This window comes from Eschrichtius robustus, chromosome 6, assembly GCF_028021215.1.
Source record: "Eschrichtius robustus isolate mEscRob2 chromosome 6, mEscRob2.pri, whole genome shotgun sequence".
Lineage (NCBI taxonomy): Eukaryota > Metazoa > Chordata > Mammalia > Artiodactyla > Eschrichtiidae > Eschrichtius > Eschrichtius robustus.
The window spans coordinates 50,193,334-50,211,096 of NC_090829.1; the positions used below are offsets into that span (position 1 = coordinate 50,193,334).

Consider the following 17,763-nt stretch of genomic DNA (forward strand, 5'->3'; position numbering starts at 1 on the left):
AATGTCCAACAACATAGTTGTCCCTCAGTACTTGCAGGGGATTGGTTCTAAGACTCCAGAGGATACAAATTCTGCAGATGCTCAAGTCCCTTATGTAAAATGGAGTATTATTTGCATATAACCTATGCACATTCTCCCATGTACTTTTTTTTTTTTTTTGGCCACACCACATGGCATACGGGATCTTAGTTCCCCAACCAGGGATCAAACCCAATGCATTGGGAGCACGGAGTCTTAACCACTGGACCGCCAGGGAAGTCCCATCCCATATACTTTAAATCATCTCTAGATTACTTATAATATTGAATACAATGTAAATGCGAAGTAAATAGTTGCCCGTGCATGGCAAATTCAAGTTTTGCTTTTTGGAACTTTGTAGATTTTGTTTTTTTTATTCTTGATCTATGATTGGGTTGACTCCCTGATGTGAAACCTGTGGATATGGGGGGCCAACTGTAATGGAAGGATTACATAAATTACAGTTGTCCAGGAAGTGAAATATTATGTAATCTTTCAAAATGTTTCCTAAGTACTATTAATCAAACGAGAAAATAAATGCTCAAGATACACTAAGTGAAAGAAGCTGAACTGTATACATAATAATAACCTTGATCATATGAAAAAATATATATATTAAAATATACTCTGTGGTATTACTGAGGATTATTTGTTCTCTACATTTTCCAAATTTTCCATTAAAAAAATAATACATATTGCTTTTGTAATTTGAAAAAAGAAGTTGTAACTGTCACTAGTAATAATTGATAATCATAGCTATGGCCATTAAGTGCCAGGCACTACACAGAACAATTTATGTACATTTAGTCCTCACAATAACCCTAAGAGCAAAGTATCATCTCCATTTGCTGGATGAACAAATGAATTTCAATAAGGCTGAATGACTTGACAAAGGTTACACAGTCTATATGTGGCAGAGCCAGGATCCAATCACTGAGGAATAGGGAGAAAAAAACCCGTTCCTCCACTCGCTATATATCAGAGATTCTTAGATCCAAGCTTAATATACACACAGTAAACTGAAAGCAAAGGCAACTGATTAGACAGTCAACTATCACAGTGCAATCACAATGCACTACCTGTGAATCTGAAAAATCAGATAGTTCAAAGTCCTTCAAAACACATAATTTTGTTTTCCTGTCTTTGATTTGGGCTTTGATTTTGGCCACTTGTCTTGGTATATTTTCTAAGGGAAAATGTTCATCTCTAGATATTAGTATGTAATGTAGCTAGTGTAGCTGTAATGTACAGCTAGTCTCAAATCACAATACTTTTAGTGACAAGATATAGCACCTCAATTTTGAGGTGAACATTTTGAAGCATTTTTGAAATCTGATTGAAGGCTGAGATTTAAGAATAATGAAAAAATCTATTTGCTAATTTTAAAGCATCAACTGGGTAACATCAGAAGTATTAGATCACTGGGAAGTTACTATTTTCTGTATTCAAGTTAAAGTTCACAAAGTATCACATTATACAAGAAACACCATTAAAAAGAAACTAGTGCACCTTAGGTATCATGTCAATCCCCTTAAAAAAAAAAATAGAAAGTTTATTTCATTGGAGTAAACATATAATTGCCTTCTCTAAAAATTATAAAACTGATATCCTTATATCCTGAAATTTTTCTTCTTAGTTTATACATTTAAATAGCTAGCATAAAATCCTAGAAGTATATCTGGTAATATATAAAGGATATATATAAAGAAATTCTAGATAAAAGATTAACAACTTTTGAGATAAAATTACAAGCTTTTTATTAGATAACGACAGATTATACATTTTAAGATAATGTTACATGAATAATTGTAAAAATACAAATTTGCTTGCTACTTACAGGAAATGGCTCCAATCCCTCCTGAATCACAAAGCCTTCAATAACATGGGTCAAGATCTGTGGCTTAACAATAGCCTGTGGAGGTTTGTTTTCTACACTGGGTATGCTACTAGGCATAGATGTACTATTACTCCTTGTGGTAGCAGCTGGAAGTAAGAGTGGAGGTGGAGGAACAGACACATGTGAAGGATCTGATGGAGATTTAATTACTGAAGCACTGACTGATGCCACAACAGGTAATTCTACTTGCTCTGTGGAACAAAAAAAAAAAAAAAAAAAGTCATTTTTTTAATCTTTAGCATTCTGCCCAGGCAAATATGAAAGAAAATTCAAGAATAAATATTAGTAACAATAATAGTTAATATCTGGTGCTTTAAAAAGACATTCTAAGACCTTTATATTTATTATCTCATTTAATCTCCACAATAACCTTATGAGATACATACTACTATTCCCACTTACAGACGAAGGGGGTGACTTGCTCAAAGTTGTCATTCCAACTTTGGTTACAAAGAACTGTCCCACAAGACATGAAAATGTTTTAGAATGTCAATTTAAGAATAATTACTAAAAAAATTTTTTTAAATTTTAAGCTATACAGATATTAAATTCCCTATGTTTCTGTTTATATATTCCAAATGATATGGGGGGGGGGGAAGTACTCTGAAACACACTTAAGAAAAAAAGAATCATGAAATCCACAGAATAAGTAGAAATTTTGATGAATTATACAGGGCATTATTTCAAGCTAATCCACATCCACACACAAATGTTCTTTGTTGTTGTTGTTATCTTTAACAACTCTTCATTGACACTGTACATGTCAATTTGGGGGAACACTGTATACCAGGCAACTGCAAAATGTTGGGCTGGATCACTGGTGATTCCTCCCCTTCAAACTCTGAGGACCACAATAAGACAGACCCACAGCCTACAATGGAGACTTTACCTCCCCATTCGGTAGCAATAAACCTTTACTAAGCTGTACCAAAGTGGAGAGACGGAACCAGCTGACAGCTAGGAATACCAGTGAGTACAAGATGTCTGAGAAAAATAACAAAAAAAGAACATGTGGTAAAGATAATACTACTACTTACTGAGCACTTTTGTGCCACGTACTGTATAAATGTCTTACATGTTATAACACATTTAGTCCTCAAAACTAGCCTATGGGTAGGTACTGTTATTATCTCCATTTTATAGATGTGGAAACCAAAACACAGAAAGATAAAGCAACTTGCCTAGAGGTGCACAGCTAATAAGCAGTGGAGCTGGGAAACTAACCCAGGCGGTCAGGTTCTAGGTTCCGGAGACAATGCTTTTTTCATTGCTACGGTAACTCCTCTCCACCATCAGTATGAAAAGGATTGATATCACTATCAAAAATGCTCAAAATATAGCCCAATTAGGTAGAGAAGAAAGAAAAGAAATCCCTATCGAATAAAAATTTCAGCTAACAAAATAGTGTAGTGATAATCAGTATAGTGTCAGAAATGGAAAAGCTAACAGTTCAGACATAGTAACTCTGACATAATTAATAACACTATGTAGCTTATCACAGCAAGATTACAGCCATAAATTAACCTAGTTCCACCAAATAATCCACCAGGATAAACTGTACTGGAAAACCTATTTAAAGTCACACAATCCCTCATTACAAACTACAAAAGAAGTCAGCAGAGGACTTCCCTGGTGGCGCAGTGGTTAGAATCTGCCTGCCAATTCAGGGGACACGGGTTCGATCCCTGGTCCAGGAAGATCCCACATGCCGCAGAGCATGTGCGTCACAACTACTGAGCCTGTGAGCCACAACTACTGAGACTGCGTTCCACAACTACTGAAGCCTGCCCGCCTAGAGCCCATGCTCCTCAACAAGAGAAGCCACGGCAATGAGAAGCCCGTGCACAGCACAAAGAGTAGTCCCCGCTCGCCGCAACTAGAAAAAGCCCGCGCAGCAACGAAGACCCAACGCAGCCCAAAAAAAAAAAAAAAAAAAAAGAAAAAGTCAGCAGGAAATACTGGTTTGCTGATTTCCAGGAACAAATACACAATTGTACACATGCATTACCAGACTGAAGAACTCCATAAAAATCCTACCCCACATACCCAATTTTCACATATACTCCTAGAGGAAAAGGATAAAAGATATAATTCTGAACAGGGACTAAAAAGCAATTTTTCTGTTGGAAGGAAAATATAAATCTATGGAGAACTGAAAAATAAGATAAATTTTAATATCCCGTATAGATTTATAAATACTTTGTTACTTTAGAAATATAAAGCTGCATTAAGTATATTGTGGTTTATTCAGAAAATACTGCTTAGTATATGTTCTAACTAATTTTTGGATCATACATACAAATAGATCTAAATTTTGTTGAAAACAAAGTTGTAAGTTACTGACCTCTTAAAAAAGTTAATAGCTATGACTTGCCAGTTTATAATCAGCTGTTAAAATCAAAAACACAAGAAACACTGACGTATTATAGCAGAACAAAAACACAATTATTGGGGACTTCCCTGGTGGCGCAGTGGTTAAGAATCCGCCTGCCAATGCAGGGGACATGGGTTCGATCCGATCTGGGAAGATCCCACATGCCGCCGAGCAACTAAGCCCGTGTGCCACAACTACTGAGCCTGCACTCTAGAGCCCGTGAGCCACAACTACTGAGCCCACGTGCCACAATTACTGAAGACCACGTGCCTAGAGCCCGTGCTCCGCAACAAGAGAAGACACCGCAATGAGAAGCCCGCGCACCGCAACAAAGAGCAGCCCCCGCTCGCCACAACTAGAGAAAGCCCGCGCACAGCAACGAAGACCCAATGCAGCCAAAATTTAATTAATTAGTTTAAAAAAAAACAAAAAAAACACAATTACTACACTCTCTAGATTTAAGACAACTGTGAGAGAGAAACCCCAAGTTTCTTTGCCACAAGAAACTTCTTCTTTGTGGCAATAAGACTTTGCCACAGGTTACTCTGCCTATTCAGTCTCATTTTCTGAGCAAGATATATGAGCTTTTTCTACTCTTTTTTATGGATGCTTTTTTAAGAATTCTCATAGATTTATGAAGACTAAATCCTCGGTGGAAACAAGTCCCTCTATTTTTATAGGTTAGTTTATTACATGATTTGATGAGCAACCTGTGCTTGCTTTTCCCCCCTCATATACTACAGAAACTAGTTAAGTATGAAGTAAATTAAAGGAAGATTCAAAAATCTACATTGTACTTAGACAATTTAGCCAGAGGGATGCATATGCCTGCCAGGATCTCAGACTACATTCTTGAGGAAATAATGTGAAAATATTCTTGAGTTTCAATATTTCAAAAATGTTTAAATTTTCTTGAGTATCATTAGTAATGCTTATTAGGTAATTAAATCACAGTCACAATGCAAGGTTAGTATCCAATTAAACACATATTTCTGCCTTTAAATCAAAACTCCAAGAAATCTGCAGCAACATAAATCCATTTTCAGTGTACACAAACTACAAAGATTTAATACTACAGCTAGATTTTCTTAAATCTATCTTTTGAGGTATTATTTTGAATAAGCAAAGACAATAATATTGAACTTGTCTTAAATATTTTATAGAATTTTACTGACTAAATGTTTTCTATTTTTCAGGAGGGGGAAGAAGTTGGAGGAAAATTGTTTTTCCCTCTCCATGCTTTCCAGAGAGTCACATTGGTAGTAAGGGATAAAAGCTAGGAAGAAGAGAAGGGATAGAAATGTGGCATGCTGAAGAAAAGAGAGGACAAGGGCTGCTTTGGTAGCAAAGTCAGTGCCCCATTACAATCTGTTTCCATGCCTGTTATAGTGGTTCTTCTTAACTGAAAGTGATCATGAAGGCCATGAGATATTCAATAGAACAAAATACTTACAACAAAGCCTGAACCAAGATTAGTATTATCTGGATAAGCGGTCAGTAAACTTTCTATAAAGGACATATGGTCTCTGCAATGACTCATCTTTGCTGCAGTAATGCAAAAGTAGCCATAGATAATATCTGAACAAATGAACATGGCTGTGTTGCACAGAACTTTATTCATGGACAATGAAATTTGAATTTCACATAATCTTCACATGACATGAAACATTACTCTTCTTTTGATTTTTTTTTCAAACATTTAAAAATTTTAAAACCATACTTAGCTCATGGGCCATATAAAAACATGCAGCAGGAAGGATCTGAAGCATGAGCTATCATTTGCCAGCCCCTGATCTAAATAAAATACTAAAAAAAAAAAACCCTAACACGGAATATATCTTTTTTAGGACTTAGACACCGGGCTATAGATTATATGTTTTAGTAAAATACCTAGGATTCACAGTCACTTTGATATTATGAGGAGGAGTATAGAGAAGATTTACTTGAACTCGTAAGTAGTTCTGAAGTAGTGAATAAGAATTTGAATGCTTAAGCTCAAGAATTTTTTAATCCACGTCCTTAGTAAGAATTAGTGAGGCTTAATTTAAGTACTGTCTGGGAAAGAACACTTTTAAAAGCATTTACTCAGTCTGGATCACAAGCAATTATGACGAATGTCAGATATGACTTCAAATGCTTTGTGATTTTTGGAAAGTATAATTGAAATCTTCTGATAGAACTTTGATTTATTCTAGTTTTTAAGCTAGAAATAGCTTGACACATAAATCTGAATGGTCATATGAAACACATCTGTACAAACTACTAAAAATTCAAAGGCTGAAATACGTTTTTGATTTGGGTAGTTCCTCAACAACTGTTCTAATTATTCCTCAGCAAAAAACAAAAAATCTTGGGACTTCCCTGGTGGCGCAGTGGTTAAGAATCCGCCTGCCAATTCAGGGGACACGGGTTCGAGCCCTGGTCCAGGAAGATCCCACATGCCGCGGAGCAACTAGGCCCGTGAGCCACAATTACTGAGCCTGTGCTGTAGAGCCCACGAGCCACAACTACTGAGCCTGCGTGCCACAACTACTGAAGCTTGCGTGCCTAGAGCCCGTGCTCTGCAACAAGAGAAGCCACCGCGATGAGAAGCCCACGCACCGCAAAGAGTAGCCCCCGCTCGTCACAACTAGAGGAAGCCCACGCACCGCAATGAAGACCCAATGCGGCCATAAATTAATTAATTTTTTTAAAAAAAGTCTTGAATTCTAATCTATGTTTTGCTGCAATTAATTACACAGAAAATTAGTTTAATACCACCTCTAGTGAAAAAAAACTTTTTCCATTACTAACATTTCTCTAATAGAAAATTTCCCCAAATCCAGGCATTTCCTCACCTAACAAAGGATGCTCAGAAGTCAAATCTTCTCCTCTCCCCACAGTTATAGCTGCTGGAGACAACGTGGGTGGTGGTGGAGTTCTATCCATTCGGACACATTCTTCTGACTCCTCTGGCATTTCTTCTTCACATACATCTTCTACTTGATAAACCTGCAACGACAAACCACGCTGCCTAAAAATGTTTCTAAAATACATTTCATAAGGTGTTCTTAATTTAATTAACAAAATAAATTCCGAGTGTTTTAAAAATTAAAAGGCAAAATGACTATTTGACAGATTGAAAGGAAAACTTTAAAATCATTCAAATGAAGTTTTTCATAATCCTTGATGATTCATAATACTTGATGATATTTCACTGAAAGCAAGTTGTGGATCAGTACCTAGGCTATAAAGCACTAAGGTTTCCCAAAGGTGATAGTCAAGTCAGTACACATTTTTAATTTTGTTAATTTTTTAAAATGTTTTGATTGTACACACTCAAACAACTATTTGGGGAATTTACTATAGTTTCTGTTAACTTCCATTGTCATAAATCAAAATAGATACTAATATTTTTCACAAGCATGTTAAGTAAATCTCCAAAATGACACATATTATATAAGGAAATGCACTGTTTAAAGGACTACATCCCAGGTTCTTCTTTATTATATTTATGTGAATTAAAGATTAAATTTTGAAAAGCTATGTCTGAGTACCCACAAAAAAGGTATGTGATTACATGTTTAATCTTCTGATCTACTCAAGAATCTAATGAATTTTTATAAGCTAGTATCAGTTAAACAGAAAACATCTGTCCTTGAAATAACACACACACCCCCGCCATCCTAAGCCATTTCACATATTACTTTTAGTTCTTTAATATTGTTCCATACTTATAGAAGAAAGTTGTTACATCTTTAACTACCTTGTTATCCAATGGTAAAGATAATACTTAAGAAGAAAACATGGACTCAAAAGTACTCTGAGAAAGAATTTAAAAAACATCTAACCTATTATTGAGTTTTTATTAAACTTAAGGCTGAATTTTCAAAGTCCACTTGTAGAGACTGACACAGGTATTTTAATTTGTCATCGTTTTTTATTTAACCATTATTTTTGAAAGATGACAGGTCACTAAAAACAAAGCCACAAAGCAATTTACCGCCCTTCTTAATAAAAAGCTTATTACTTACATTTATAAAAGTTGTGAGTTTTTAAGATAACTTACCCAAACTGATTAATATTTCTAATAAGTATCAGAACAAAGAATGTTTCTTCAACATTCACAAAAGCTTTTAAATGATCTAATATTGCATATATTTTTAATCAAACTATTGAAAAAGTTTGATTTGAAATTAAATATAAAAACAATCAATATTTCTGAAACCAGCATAAACAATGTGTGATAAAAAGGACTATGATGTTTTACCTACAAAGGCATATCTAACAACAGCAATAGAATTTAAAAACCAAAACAAACAAAAAAGACGCCTAATTTTTCAAGACTCTATTAAGAATAAAATAGCTTTCCTTTTTTTTAAATTAAAAAATCCCTTTGTTACTGATAATTTTATATCAAATATAATATCCAGAGCTGTGATTTGAATCAGCTACTAAGTAGGCAACATTTTTAAAAGTTATTTGCTCACGACCCTGCATCTGGAAACCTGTTTCACTAAGAGAGAGTCCTTGCCTCATGTCTGGATCCTCAGGAGTGAAAGCAGTCGTTCATTACTGTACAGTGCAACAATGATAGCTGCTAGTATCTGTTCATGATAAATTTTTAAATGATGACAATGTCCAATACAGGGAAAGTCATCCAAAAAAATGTCCTGGGGGTTAAAGGAAAAACAAAAAACAAAAAACTTCTAGTGAGGGGCACCTGCTGTAGTAGTGATTACCTTAATTTGGCAGAGTGGTGGGGATGTTGATTCAGAGGTAATTAGACAAGTAATGGTTTTATCAACCAGCTCAACTGTATCTATGCAGCATTCCTTTATTAGATATTACTTTTCTTCCAAAGATCATCTTTTCATAAAATGCTGAAACTCTCTCTTTAATATTAATGCTGTCACAAGTTTTTCAAACACCTACTACAGTACCTTTTAAGGAATCAAAGATCATGCATGATCATGCACAGTATTCTGATTTTTAAAATACAATGAAAGAGTTTTAAAGGATTAAAAGAGGCAAACACAAATAACGTATTCTGAAATAATCCAACAAAGAATACTGTAAAATATTTTTCGTTCTTTACAGGTAAGCCTAACTATACATACTTTCTTCCACATCTCCCACGTAAAGGCAAAGTAAGTTAAGGAATAAAAGAAGTAGGTAAAAGCAGATCTGTCACAGACATCTGGCACAATCAGCATAAAAAAAAAAATCTAAGTGCGACAACTAAAAGACTGAATAAAGCAAAGAAGTGAAGGTTTTGCTCACAAGATCGTTTGGAAACTGTACATCACAATTTCTCTTTAGTTCATAACTATGACTATTCTAAAACTAACACTGGCTGCCAAACTTACCTCCATAAAAAGTACATTAGTCCCATCTGTCTCCTTTCCCTAAATAAACTGTGGAAAACATTTATTAGTTCTAAATTATCTACACTTACCATATCTTACTTATCATACCTAAATGTCAATGAAAAATCTTTTAAAAAAACATACTGATTTTACTTTGAAAATTCACTTATCTTTGAAAATTTCACATCTCTTAGAAGTAAACCTCTCTCTACCTTTGAATATTTGAAACAACCAGGAAATTGTGAACGAATGTGTAATTCACGAAGAAATGTGATGGTTAAAAAAATAGATTTGATAAAGGTAATAAAAGAAAAATACAGCAATTTAATAAATAGGTTATGGTACTCAACGAAAGGTAAAAGATAAGAACAATAACATGGAAACATCTGTAGCAAATATGACCATACAAGTGATAGTAGAGAAAGTTATTCTTCTCATGAAAAAAAAAAATTCCAAAAATGAGGTAACATAAATTTTAAAAAACCCAAAATTAATAGAGGGCAGAAAATAATTAGATCCTAGATATGTTTAGCTTTAATTCAAGTGTTGCTATGTTTTTGATATTTCTATCCCAAACATGTTCCTCCAAGGTCTGCCCTAACAAAAATAATTAGAAAAATATAAGGCATATAGAGAAATTTTATTTTTTTACTTGTTAAAAACCAATTCACTGAACTAGAAAGTGAGAATGTAAATTCAAATTAAATTTGATTTCTTTGAAGGTACTGTACACTTTTAAGCCTGTGTTTTTATATTACAATATCCACTGTAAACTCTTCAAAAATCCATTAAAAGAAAATATAGAGACACAATAATTGAAATACAAACTTATTTCTAGATGCCCATTGTTGTCTTTGTCAAGTTCTGTTCTTAATAAAAGTGAGTAGGAAGTGGAATTCAATCTCTTCATGCCTATCAAGATCAGTCAGAATGACAAGAATAAAGAATCTATAAATTTGCATCCTGAGAACCAAAATGTTTCCCATTAAGGAACAGACTTTGAAACTCCTTTCCTTTCTGAGTTTATGGTTACTAGCCTTTAAGTGATAAAATCTCTTTAGTGAGGTTTGATATAAAACCTCCTTTGGGGGGGGGGTGGTGGTGGTGGGATGAATTGGGAGATTGAGATTGACATGTATACACTAATATGTATAAAATAGATAACTAATAAGAACCCGCTGTATAAAAATAAATAAAATAAAATTCAAAAAAAGTAAAAATAAAAAAAATAAAACCTCTTTTGAGAATACTGTTTTCCTCAGTTATAAATTAATTATGAATTTGATCATTCTAACATTTAGAGACCTTATTTCAATTTTTATTATAAATTATTTTATAAATTTTAAAAGACCTTTGTAGAATGTTTAAAAGAAAAACATTTTTCAGGATAATTTTCCTCTGTAGGCAATATGTACCATTTCTAGAGGTTTATTTTGATAAATTTCTCCACAATCTCAGTTATTCAAAAGTTTTACTCCTCCCAGTGGATTTTTTCATCCTCAGTATTCAACTCATCCACTGAGATTTTCTTAGCTTTTTAAATGAGAAATATTTTAAGTATATATTCTCCCTTAGTAGAAATTTAAAAATCAGAAGTCTAATAATTCTAAAAGATGGCCTACAGTTAATGTTTTTTTGCAAAGTTGGATTCTTTCCTAGAATAACTGGTTCTTCCAATGTTTTAATTACAAAATACAAGTTTACCAAAAAAGTACATCATACAAGCATACCTCCACCTTGAAGCAAAAGCCCCATAAAGGCCTAGTACTTCAGAATGCATACAACCAAAAAGGTTAGCTAGATAAACCATACGTTTAAGAACATACAAGCCAACAGAAGGGATCTATGAAGGATAATCACCTTAAGAGAAAAAACTTTGTGCAGATGACACTGGTTCAAATGCATTCCCTTGGGGAAAAAAAATCAACTCTGTAAAGATAGCAGATGGATTTGTTTAAATAGTAATAAAATTAACGAGGGACTTTAATAACCATCACAAATTATCAAGCATGCAACCATACTACAACAAAAGGCTTTTTTTTTTTTTTTTGCCCACACAGCATGTATGTCAGACACTGACAGACGGAAATTTCAAGCTTTTTAAATTCATTGGCATGTAGATCTAATGATATAACATAGCGTGGGAGAAAACTGTTTTTACTTTCAGTTCGGCAAGAAAGTCAAAGAGCTTCCAAGGGCTTACCACTGGTGGATCAACGGATGCTGGTGGTTGTACTTGTAGGTTTACCGCAACAGTCTGTGGAGGAGGAAGAGTCTGAAATGGCAACTGGACCAAAGCTTCTGCAGCTGGAAGCTCCTCTTCTGACACCAAAGCATTCTGCACCAAAACCTGGCCCTGGGACAGAATTTCAGGCTGCACTTGTAAAGACTGCATAGACTGCAAGGGCAGTGGTGGAATCTGAGCTGGAGGAGATGTCGACATCTGCGGAGGGGTTGCAATTGGGATTGGAGAGGACTGCAGGGTTGAATATTGCTGGTGTGATGCTGGAGACACAATCTGCTGACCTGGGGACACCAAGGCGGACTGCTGAACTGGGCCAATGTGTACAACAGGGGAAGCTGGAAGTGGAAGATGGGATGGAAGATTCAGCTGTGCTGTAGGTTGCACCTGATTAGCAGTGGACTGCTGCAAGTTTGACCCTGGCTGGAGAGCTGATGACACAAGTGGGTGTGGCTGAATAAGTGCTTGTGGATGAATAATTATAGTAGGAGACTGACTTGGTGAATGAGGTGGTGGAGGAGACACCACTACAGACTGCTGTGCTGACTGTGACTGGCTAGGAGACACTGTTAAAGGAGGGGGATGACTCTGAATTGGGGAACAATGCTGTGACTGGGCACTACTGGGAGCTGGAGGCAGGCCGTGGTTTTGGAGTGGTAAACAGTGCTGGGATGGCGGTGGGTCTTGAGTTGGACTTTGAAGTGTGATTGGCTGAATTTGCTGTTGCTGCTGTTGTAGCATCAGCTGATGGTGGGAAACTTTGGGAGGTGGTGAATGAAGAGGAATCTGCTGATGTTTTATTAGAGGATGAGGCTGAACTGGAGGATATGAAGCTGTGAGAGAAAAAAATGACAATTAGTATTTATTTCAAAAATAATCACATAAATTTTAAAATAAATCTAAATGAGGAACGTTTTTGCATCAGAAGGTCATAATCATCAGAAATCTATTACAAGTCTTCCCAACAAGAATGGCTCAAAAATGTAGTAACAACTTTTCCTTGGAAAACTACATAATTTCATAAAACAAACTGTACTGTGTTAAGTTCCGAAAGAAAAATGCCTAAAACAATTGATTCATATATCTGAATTTACACATGATTTATTCTTATTAAATTTTATATGTCACCAGAATATTTCCATTAACTTTTAACAAAGTTTATCCACTTGAATTCCTTCTCTGGGAAGAAGAGGAGTGTAACTGAACAAGTGTAATATAAATAAAGATAACTTCAAAATCATAAAATAAAGGTCTCATCCTTTCTAATCCATGTCTAAACATTCTTCCAACTAACAGTCAATGTAATTACCTATAAAGCTTCCCAAATAAGTTCCCCAATTTGAACCGAGATGAATAGTTGGTACTATTTGACCCAGGAAAATATTTTGTATAAAAAGTTAATTCAGTTAAGCAAAACACATGTGTAAATCCTACAGCATGGTTAAATAATCACAGTAACTAAGAAATGAAATTTCAGGGGCCATTGCAAATCCAGGAGAGCAATAGTTTTGCTTGCAGAAAAAATGACGCAATCAGCCATGCTGTCTAGACAAATGATCTTGTTTTACTTCTCTCTCCCACATACACTAAAAAAAACCTACAGTAATCTATAATACCAGTTTTCTCCACAAGGGAGCCACTCATAACAGGAAATATATATGTAAGAATTAGCAAAATCAAGTAGTAAGTAGTTTCCACATCATTATGCCTCTTCTGCACACTGACTGGTGCATATGTTCACACAGAGGGAGATGCTGGTGAAATCCTCTCTATCTAAATAAGAATGGAAACTGGGTTCACTAGAAGATAAACTGAAAAGATTACTTAATATTAATATCATGTAACATTATGACATTTAAAATATACCTAAAGACAGGCACAAATTTTTTCTTTATCTCAGACTGTAATGCCTTGTATCTATTTTTACATTCAACCATTATTTGTGACAAAGACCTTATAAAAAATTCTAACAACTTTTTTTCAACCTTTCTGTATTTGGTTGGTTAGTATTTGAAATTCCGGAGATTCTTTAAGGAAATTAACATCTGATTAACATCTCAAGAAAGAAGCATTTAGAAGGTGCAACAACAAAAAAAAAAAAAAGAAGGTGCAACAAATACCCACGAATTGTTAAAAACAAAATGGAAATTAGATCTAAAATATCATCTAACAAAGTAATTTTCATATAACTAGACTAGCATTTCAAACTAAGACCAAAAATTTTATGTCAGCACTTTATAAATGTGTTGATAAAGACTCTATTATAGAGTATTCAAAAAAATCTTGGACTTCTATAGAGTACCTTTCCACCAAGGGGCTTAAGATGCTTTCACATCTCTCTCCTTTGTACTCACAAAATGCCTGTTGAGTAGGTACCCTTTTACAGATAAGGAAATAGAAGTTTAGCAAAGGCCCATTTTAATTCAATTTTTAAGTTATAATTAAAATTTACCATATTCTTGAAGTACAATGGAGATTATATTCATGGGAATAAAAAGTCTTTCTGTGCTCTAGCAAGTAAGCAATCTTTGTCTTCTAGAGCTGGTAATTCAATAGAGTAATAGCTATCCTTTCACCTAAATAAAATTTTTCTTTGATCAGAAATCAAAATGAGTCTATATATTTTATATTAGTCCATAAGTCCAACTGACAAGCACATATACTACAGAATAACTGTAAGGATATCTTAAGCAATACTTCCGTATAAGAAAAGTCCTGGTGTTCTGGAGAATCATACGACGTGTGTTAATTTCTCTGATTTTAATAAACACTTTAGTATGGTCAGGGTGGCCTTATAACATGAGAATTAATGATTGGCATCATCTCTCACATATGCAGCAGAACCTTTTATCATTGCAAATAATTAAATATATTATTGTAAATTATTAAATATATTATTTCATTCAGTAGTTACTACAACCCCATGAGGTACATAGGGTACTATACTAATCCAGTATATTTCAAGTGAAGAAACTTTCAGTAGTGAAGTGACTTGCCTAAAATCACCTGGCTATTAAGGGGCAGTGCTGGGTATAAAAGAATCCACAGTCTTAGCTGAGTCTAGGTTCCTATTATGGTCTGAATGTTTGTGTCCCCCAAAATTCATGTTGAAGCCCTAACCCTTAATGTGACTGTGTTTGGTAAGGGCGACTCTAAGGAAGTAATTATGGTTAAATGAGGTCAAAAGGATGAGGCCCTGACCCAACAGGATGAGACAGAAGAGAACTCGAATCCTCTCTTCTTGCACTCAGATGAAAGACTGTATGAAGACAAACAAGAAGGCAGCCATCTGCAAGCCTGAAAGAGAGCGCTCACCAAAAACCAAACACTGCCAGCTCTTGATCTTGAGCTTTCCAGCCTCCAGAACTGTGAGAAGATAAGTTTAAGCCAGCGGTCCCCAACCATTTTGGCACCAGGGGCCAGTTTCATGGAAGACAATTTTTCCAGGGACGGGGAGGGGGGTAGATATGGTGGTTCAGGCCGTAATGTGAGCAATGAGGAATGGGGAGCGGGAGATGAAGCTTCACTACTCACTCGCCTGCCGCTCACCTCCGGCTGTGTGGCCCGATTTCTAACAGGCCGAGGACCGCTACTGGTCCGTGGCCCAGGGGTTGGGGACCCCTGGTTTAAGCTATCTAGTCCATGGTATTTTTTTATGATAGCCTAAGCAGACTAATTAGGCTTTTCACTACATACTGGATTAACGTCTGCAAAAAAAGATGCATATTTTTTCTAACTAATTTCATAAAAGCTCTAAAGACTGAGCTCTAATATAGTTCATGATAATTTCCAGACATTTGGTTAAAGTTTGCCTTTATTTTATATATTAAAAATAGGATTAATAAATGTCAAGTGGGAATTGCACCCTCAAGAAGAAATGATGAAGAAAACTAAATGATGTTAGCACCCTAGAAATACATGTAAGGAAATAATAACCATGTCTGTTATATGTCTATTATAATAATTACTAGACTATACTATGTTAGAATACAAGCAGATTTTTTAATACTTGAAAGTGACCTGCAGGAGCAAGCATTTTTCTAATTGAAGAAAAGGACAAATTACCAATTCAAGAATCTCAAAAAAAAAAAAAAAAAAGAAAAATCTTAGCTTCAGACTAACTCCATACCAACAAGAGCAGAAAAACTAAAAGGGTAGAAAAATTATAACTGCTGCCTTGCCAGAAGATACAAATTGCTTTGAATAACTGCATTTTTAAGTTAAAATTGAATTTTTAAGTTTGGAAGCTGCAAAGGTTTATGTGGCTTAGGGTGTTCCATTTGGTTTTATTTCTAAAAAGTAACACCACAGGAAACTGGAGTTTGGTTAATACACATAAGCTCTAAATCTGGAATTGCAATTGTCTGAGAGTCTTAGATGGTTTTAGCTTACTGTTCTCCTCCATACTTACATAAAATATTGGCCATCAGAAGAAGGCAACTATAAAGATATTATCACACTATCAATGAAAAGGGGAAGAATAAGTGTTAACTTAGAACCAGATATTGTGAGTTCAGGGGGAATGAAAATCCAAAAGCATATCTCTTTGCTTGAACTAACCCTGAAAGAGGTTCTACCTTTCTCTTTGAAAGTAAATTAACCTACCCTCCATTATAATCTATCAAAACTATAGAAATCACTATAAATTGTCCCCTGAGCAGTCATTCCAAGCACAGTGGGTCACTGCCTCTCCACACGAACTCCTTCCACCAACACTGGCCAGGGAATTCCCTGGAGTTCCAGTGGTTAGGACTCCGTGCTTTCACTGCCGAGGGCACGGGTTCAACCTCTGGTTGGGTAACTAAGATCCCACAAGCCATGGAGTGCAGCCAAACAGAAAGCAAACAAGAAAAAAAACACTGACCAGAGGCTGGTTTGAGGCTAAGAATACTCTGGACAACACAGTACAAAAATCCTGTTATCGTGCCATATAGATAGCAGGACCTTGCACACAGATGTTTATAAAAAAGAATTCACACTTAACCATACTATGAGTGGATTTATTATTTATACATTCTAACAAACCCTTCACTTATCTAAGATTCAGACTGAAGAATTCTAAGCAGTGACACCTAGTTAGTACAAATGGAAAAAACTGTGCTATAACTTCCAAAATTCAAATGGAAAAAAAAAATCAACTATTAATCCAACAAATATTTACTATTGTCCACCTATTATAGATATAAGTACATATAAGGCACAACTTGGTGCTGTCAAGATAAAAGAATGAAAAGGTTAATCTGAAAAAGGATTAAAAGATTTAATAAATGTAAAGTACCTGACACGTAGGTGCTTGATATTAGTTCCCTACCCTCAAAGAGCTTACTTACTGTCTAATAGAAAAGTTAAGATCAATAAGTATATAAATAACTATAAAAGAAAAAGTACCACAAAGAAATATAAAAATACTATACAAGGGACTTCCCTGGTGGTCCAGTGGCTAAGACTCCACACTCCCAATGCAGGGGGCCCCGGTTTGATCCCTGGTCAGGGAACTAGATCCCACATGACACAACTAAGAGTTCACATGCCGCACCTAAAGATCCCACATGCCGCAACTAAAAGATCCCCGCATGCTGCAACTAAGACCCAGTGCAGACAATTAAATAAATATTTTTTTAAAAAGTGCTATACAAGTTCAGAGGGATGAGAGATTTCTAACTAGGGGAATCAAACAATTCCAAGATCTTGAGATTGCGTGATATAGAGAATGTTGGCAATATCAGCACAGAGGAAACATAAAAAGAGAAAAGGCAACCTTCAGCAGTGTAAAATGAATCTTTAAAAAGTAATGCAAAAAAAAGAAGAAAAAGTAATGCATAATTATAAAAGGATAGAAAGAAGATGCTTACCTGATGAGGCTGGATCAAAGGAAGATTTTTTT

At 35.2% G+C, this 17,763-nt stretch overlaps 1 protein-coding gene across 7 annotated transcripts in view; it reads right to left on the reverse strand.

Moving 5' to 3' along the window:
- Window positions 1-17,763, reverse strand: part of PHC3 (polyhomeotic homolog 3) — an 81,397-nt gene that overhangs the window by 29,265 nt on the left and 34,369 nt on the right. For 5 of the 7 annotated variants that reach the window (XR_011074287.1, XR_011074286.1, XM_068546235.1 and 2 more), the window contains 4 exons: window positions 11,841-12,712; window positions 11,498-11,545; window positions 7,127-7,280; window positions 1,856-2,106 (listed from right to left, as the gene is read on the reverse strand). Coding sequence is in view for 4 of the 7 variants with exons in the window: in XM_068546235.1 (XP_068402336.1) it covers window positions 1,856-2,106; window positions 7,127-7,280; window positions 11,498-11,545; window positions 11,841-12,712 (1,325 nt within the window). In the remaining 3 variants the exon portion in view is untranslated. The remainder of the gene's footprint in view (window positions 1-1,855; window positions 2,107-7,126; window positions 7,281-11,497; window positions 11,546-11,840; window positions 12,713-17,763) is intronic. The other 2 variants (XR_011074288.1, XM_068546234.1) reach the window with 1 other exon arrangement.